At 42.3% G+C, this 6,909-nt stretch overlaps 1 protein-coding gene across 1 annotated transcript in view; it reads right to left on the bottom strand.

The window, feature by feature from the left end:
* Window positions 1-2,139: 2,139 nt before the first annotated feature.
* The window catches only part of B3GLCT (beta 3-glucosyltransferase), a 95,502-nt gene continuing 90,732 nt past the window's right edge, over window positions 2,140-6,909 (bottom strand). Inside the window, exon 15 of the mRNA XM_023621482.2 lies at window positions 2,140-4,124. Within this exon, the coding sequence (XP_023477250.1) occupies window positions 3,957-4,124 (168 nt within the window). The 3' untranslated portion in view covers window positions 2,140-3,956. The remainder of the gene's footprint in view (window positions 4,125-6,909) is intronic.

The following is a 6,909-nucleotide window of genomic DNA, read 5'->3' as shown; positions in this document are numbered from 1 at the left end:
AGACCTCCCTGGAATCTTCCATCTCAAAATACAAACTGCCTCGGCTTCACGTTTCCCCTCAAGCCGCCTTCCCTTGTCTTCAAACTAACTCATAAAAAGAATTAACTGAAAACAACATGTTTGTAATTGCTCTCTGCAATCTCTTCTCCCATTCTGCCCCACCTACTGGGATGGGTCTTGTCAAGGTCGCTGCCGTGCTGCGAAATCATACGGTCACTTTGCCGTCCTCTCTTAATGGAATTGTGGGCAACACGTGACACACTTGACCATTTGCTTCTCGAAACGCTCTCCTCGGCTTCCCTCACACCCTACCCCACTGTTGTCCTCCCACCTCACTGACTGTCCTCTTGCCAAGGCTGAGTCTGTTCTCTCGTGTCCCTACACCACCTTGTCCAGTCTCGCGGCTTCCCAATCCTTGAAAACACTGATGAGTTCCAGTTATATCTCCAGCCCAGACTTCTCCACGGAGCTCCAGACTTCCATATCGACTGTTGGTCCGACACGACCTGGATGTCTAGTAACAACAATGATGAGAGCTAAGTAATATCACACGGGCTTTCTTTTCTCAGACATGCCAAACTCGTTCCCGCCTCAGAGCCTTCACATTTGCTGTTCCCTCTGCCGAGAACACCCTGCGCAGACATCTTTGCGTTCCTGACTCTTCCTACTCATTTGGGTCTTCACTCAATCGTCACCTTCTCAGAGAGGCCCTCTCTGACCACTCCATCCAAATTAGCCCCCAACACTCACCCAGTTCTCCACATCACAGTGCCCTGTTCTGTTTTTTGTTTTTTTTTGCTGAGGAAGATTAGCTCTGAGCTAACATCTGCGCCAGTCTTCCCCCACTTCATATGTGGATTGCTGCCACAGCATGGCTGACGAGTGGTGTAGGTCTGTGCCCAGGATCCAACCCGTAAACTCGGGCCACCGAAGTGCAGTGTGCCGAACTTAACCACTACGCCATGGGGCTGGCCCCTCTTGAGTGTTTTTATAGCACTTACCACCATTAGAAATCCTCCTGTTCCTTATTTGTTTACTGGTTTATTTTATGTCCCTTCTCCTTGCATCTACCTCTCCTCCCTCCAGGAGTGTAAGTGCTTTGAAAGAGCAAACGTGCTAAAAGACAGCACCAGAAAAAAAGCCTTCACTTTCTATAGACAGAAGGAAGACACATTTTGCAGGTGACATGTTTATCGAATTGCTTGGGAACATGAAACAATAGCACCTACTATGTGCCCGGCATTCAACGATGCCAGGGATAGAGTGGTGAATAGGACACACCAAGGGTATCCTGGAACGTCAGGCACACAATCGGGGGTTAATAAACAGTTGCTGAATCTACTAAATGACTCATTTTAGTACAAAGAAATTGTATCTCTGATTATGAATGGAAGACACCAGAAACATTCTTAACAAATGTCTGCTATATTATTAACTTCTGAGGAAAAATACATGAACGATTATAATGGGTACGGATGTAGAAGTACTAAAGGTATTCAACAAACCAGGAAATTCAGAGAGCACAGATATTTATATACCTGTGCACAGCATCACTTGCAACCCAGCAAGCTACTGTTTCATGTTCCCAAACATTCTGTAAAGGCTGTGTTTGTGTCTGAATTCCTAATTTAGCTACAAGTTGTAAAAGTCCTACATACTCAGACAGCTTGCTTTGGCTTTTTTTACATCAGTAGAAGTGGCTTAAGAGCAAAAATCGCATTCCAGTTACTCACATATAATTTCTCGATGCTGACAGCCCTAGGATAAAAATAGCCATTTGGAAGTAAATTCCTATCAAGGAGGCAAAGGAAATATGAATAGGACAGGATCTCTCCTGGCAAGTTCAGAATCAAAACTTAGTTCTTCAGATGTGAACTGAACATGGGAATCAGTTTCGCATAACATCTCCAATTCATTATATAATAAAATTGATAATGGTTTTATAGACTTTGTGTAAATATATCTTCAACGTCTAACGGATTTCTCTTAAAAGGACAGATTTTTATTAATTTTTATCTCTGAAAACTGTATTTACTGAGCTGCCCACTTTTTTCTCTGATTTCATTAATTCCTTTTCCCCATGATCCTCCCCACTCCCACTCTAGGTTGGATTAACAAATACATTTGGAAAATCAGAAACATAGGCAAAGATCTTTTTATTTGCGGTTAGGCTTACATAGTTCCAAAAAGTAAACATAATTAATAAACAACCAAAAGTACCAGAGGAGGTGCTCCGGTGTCAGCAGAAGGCACTGATCATAACACAGGGAAAGCTTAACGTGGATCTTCACGTTCAGAGGCCAGTTGGGCCCTGTCTGATGAATACACTGTTTTCTGAGTGTGACAGTTGGCAGGCAGGAGTAGGAAGACTCTTCTCCCTGGCGTCAGGCAGCCAGAACCTCCAGGAGTCTCATTTCAGATGACACAACGGTGACCATGATGGTAGCATGACAATAATTCCAGCTATGACAACAATGCTGATGTCATCACCAACACCTGGACGGGATCTATAAACCCTTAGGGTGCCTCTCACCCAGCCGACTGTTCCTGATCCATTCCTTGGGTGGGCCACAAAATTCACTTTCACAAAAATGAACCCAACACATTCAGTTACCACTGAACCACAACAGTCCTGGGATCTGCTAACTTGGGAAACGGTGAATAATATTGCATCATTTTGGAAATGAGTCAAATCTAAGCTACAAGAAACATAGATTGTTTAAAAAACATACACATGGGTACTTTTGGTGGTATGGCTTTAAAACTCTGTGCTTGCCTATAAAAGCATTACAAGCAAAGTTAATGAATAGCAATTTTTATTAAAAAAAAAAAAGAGGAAAGTATTTTACTGTACCAAAACTAGTTTAAGATATATCAAAATCAAATTTTATGCAAATACCTTTAGAAAACTGAATTATATAATTAAAACATTAAAATACAGAGTACTTTGTACAAATTAATACTGTGTTAAATTACTATATATTAAACATATGATTTGAAAATTAGAGCTGTTTCAGAATACTAGGTTCAAATTTCATTCTTTAAGAACCCAGGGAAATTGTCAGATCACCATGCTGTCCTTCCACTAGGGTTTCAGGGTACCCCAGGGGGTCTATTTTGAGTCAGAGAGTCGTTAAGTAACAACCAAGAAAAATAAGAGTAAAACATCAGGGACAAATTAACTTAATTCACTTCCTGAGACTTACACAGAGCTCACTGACTTGAATAAAACACAACACTGTTTTTAAATATTGAGGACACTATTTTCTGGCAGCATCCAGTACACTTCCATGTTACAAGTAGGTCATAAAGATAGGGCTTCAGGGAGAAACAGAACACAGATGAATCTAAAGGAATTATTCTTTTGATGAGGCACAAACAGGAAAACAGATAAAACATACTTCTGATTATAGATTACAGGGGATGTCACCGCCAGAGTTTTATGATGTTTTTTGAATGACCCTTAATATAGCATTATTCCTACCAAGTTACTAGGAAATAATTTTCATCACCAGCAATATGGTTAAAAAGTTTACACCATTGTAATTTCCATGTCAACAGGCTGTCCCTCTTCTTTATATATATACATAAAGAATGACAGTCACGTCTCTCCAGTCTCACGCCCAACTGAACCCTTCATTATAATGAAGAGAGAGACAGGAAGGAGGCTTCTCGTACCACTTGTTTTTCTGTGACAGAAATAAAGCTGCTGTATCACAGCTTGAAAAATACACAGTTATAACTGTGTGTTACAGTTACTGCATAATGCAAAAGCAAGTGATTTTTCCCAGAAAAAAAATCTGTTTCCCCATGACTTCTTTTCTCCCCCCCCCTTAAAAAATACTATATACATAATTTCCCCCTAACGTCAGGAAGCTTCCAATCCGACGTGGCACACGTAAGTAGTATGATGGCAGCACAGCAGGATGACGCCAGGGCGCACAAGCCACCATGCTTCACAGCTCCTCCTTAGAGCCCTTCTGTGTCTCCCGCTTGGCTTTGTCTTCCTCATGGGGCGCCAACCACGTGAAATACACCTTCACCGGATCGATGTTCCAGTGTTTGTGGAACGATATGGGAACTTGGTGAGAAAGGTAGGCCTGAGGGTAATCCACAGGCCGAGCCTGCAGGAGGAAGAACAGAGAATGATGCTCTCTCATTCACCGAAAACAGTTCTGCTTCTGAACGGCATTGGAATCTACGAAGCACTGCTTTCCTGAGATATTTCATATTAGTTACGGGAATCTAAAAACAAGAAGGAAGATCTCTTCCACTAAAATCTTCCCTCTAACTGCAGGCTGTTCACTTTTTCGTCTCCAATTACTTTAATATCCCAAATGCATCACTCCAAATGCAGGGCCTTTTGCTTCTACGTTCCACAGTCATGCCTCTGGGAGATGCCGCAACCACGGTAATCAACATAAAAAGCTTTCCTTGGTAAGTCATTTAAGTTACTATTATGACTTCTACAAAAAGGCAGAAAAATGGTTATTTCAAGGTCCCACTAAAGAAACTGTGGCCATGCATGGGTTGTGTGGGGCGGGGCACACTGGGCAAGGAGTGCTCGGGGTTCCGTTTGCCTGCCCACGGCTCTAACATGTAACTGGGTATAAGTCTTTCAGAGCAGGGAACACGGAGCTTGTAGGGAGAGGGGTAAAGTCACAAACACTCTTCCGACCCAAATATCTAGTCTGGTTCCACAAGCGTGAATGGAAATTTTGAGCAACGAGAAGCAGTTTGAAAGAGGGCCTAAAAAGTTTTTGCATCATCATCATTTCAAAATTCTCTAGAAGTTAAAAGATTAAATTTAAGCAGAATCAGATATAGCCTAGAATGACCAGATTGAAGAAGTAACCTACGGGGTATGGGAGGAAACTGAAACAGATAGTATTTGGTTTACTCCCAACAAAGCATCCGCTTTCTCCCAGTGCTCACCCTGTCTATAAATTACACGGCCCACCTGTGTTCTAGAGTAACGCACTGGGCTATCAACACTAAAACAGTCTCGGCTTTATTAAAACTAGATATAATACACTGTAAAAACAAGTCTTCTCTAGGATAAGATTTTGTTATGTCCTGCTTAAATTTTGATATGAACACAAACTTTTAAAAATGGTTTACAGAATACCTTCATTAAACTTTACCTCATTCGATCCTTGAAACAACCTTGCAAGATGGTCAGAGTATCATGATTCACCCCCAAGGTACAGATGAGGAAAGCAGAGCTCACAGAAGCTACCACTCTCCCCGGTAATATGAGCAGCAAATGTGGGCTCGGGAGAGAGCAGGAGCGAGACCAGCTCCCGGCCCAGCATCCTGCCAGCACACCTGCAGCTGGCGCTCAGTCCACAGGCGCGCGTGTCAACTGCACTCTGACCACGCTGGCCTCCTTTATCCAGTGGTGGCACAAATGTCCTGCTCAGACGAGTGTTTGAACAATAATATCTGTGAGGAAGACTTCACGCTAAGGTAGGGGGAGAGCCTTCATAATGGATATTTTATTGCCTTTTAAAAATTCCAAATGCTCATGGAGTTAAAAATCTAAGAAGGGAATTTTAAAGAGAAAAGACAGACAGAGACCAAAAATACATACTGGAATAAAGTCTAACTGAGCTGGGAAGGTATTGAGTATTAGCTGAGGGAATGTGTATATTATACGATGTTTATTTGCAAGGCCCTCAGAGAGTTTACTGGCAGGGAAGAAAATCTAGGAGAAACATCCTCTCAATTCAGGGCTCAGATAATTCCATGATGGTCCCAGAAGAAAGAAATGAAAGCAGAAGAAACAAATCTTTGCTTGTTGCTCACACTGGAAAATGAACTGCTGGACATACAAATATATCTAACGGGAAAACGATAAACCCCTAAGAGCTTCCCTCTGTTAATGCAGATTCCAGGAGGGACTAACTGCATCTCAGGAGCCGTGTATGCAAGTGAAGAGCTGGCTTGTTAAGGATTAGCATATGCTAATCACTTCTGATAAACAAGGTCATGGAAAAGAACAAGACAAAACCAGAAAAATGAACTGCATCCAAAGAGGCAGCCGTAACACCAAGAAGTCTACACCGCTTCTAATAGTCACATCTCTGTGCCCAAAATGCCAAAAGGAAATCCCAAACAGGCAGGTCAGGGGCAAGGAAGGAGGATGTAGGACCAGACGTGGAGCACAGTGGGACGCTGTGCACCCACCATGAAAAGAGAGACGGCTTAAACTGCATGAGAAAGACATAAAGTGGGCAAAAATAAAACCTTCTTACCTGTAAAGATTAGAGCACACTGCACAGTGCAACAAATGGAGATTAAAATGGTATTTCCTTAAACACTTTTTTACAGCTGTATTGAGGTATGAATTACATACCATAAAATTCATGCACAGCAATGATAGCTTGAAAATTTTTAGTAAATTTCCAGAGTTAGGCAACCACAAATCCAGTTTTAGAACACTACCATCATTCCCCCAAAATTCCCTTGCATGCATTTTCAGTCAATCCCCACCTCCAACAGCAGACCCAAGAAACCACTGATTTGCTTTTTCTGTATAGTATTGCGTTTTCTAGAAATTTCTTATCATGGAATCATACAGTATTTTGTGCCTGGCATCCTTCACTTGGTGGTGTTGCATCTATCAGTAGTCCATTCCTTTTTTTGCTGGGCAATATTGCAGTGTATGGACATACCACACAAACAACACGCATTTATTGTGACACAGCTTTCATAGGTCAGGAGTCTGGGCGCAACTTAACTGGGACCTCTGCTCCACAGTCCCTCACAAGGTTGCAATCAGGATGTCAGCCCAGGCTCTGTGGTCTCATCTGAAGGCTCAACTAGGAAAAGAATCACTTCCCAGCTCACTTGGCTGCCAGCAGTATTCAAGTCCTCGAGGGCTATTGGACTGAGGGACTCACCTCC

This window comes from Equus caballus, chromosome 17, assembly GCF_041296265.1.
Source record: "Equus caballus isolate H_3958 breed thoroughbred chromosome 17, TB-T2T, whole genome shotgun sequence".
NCBI classification, from domain to species: domain Eukaryota; kingdom Metazoa; phylum Chordata; class Mammalia; order Perissodactyla; family Equidae; genus Equus; species Equus caballus.
This window is presented reverse-complemented; position numbering and strand designations above follow the sequence as displayed.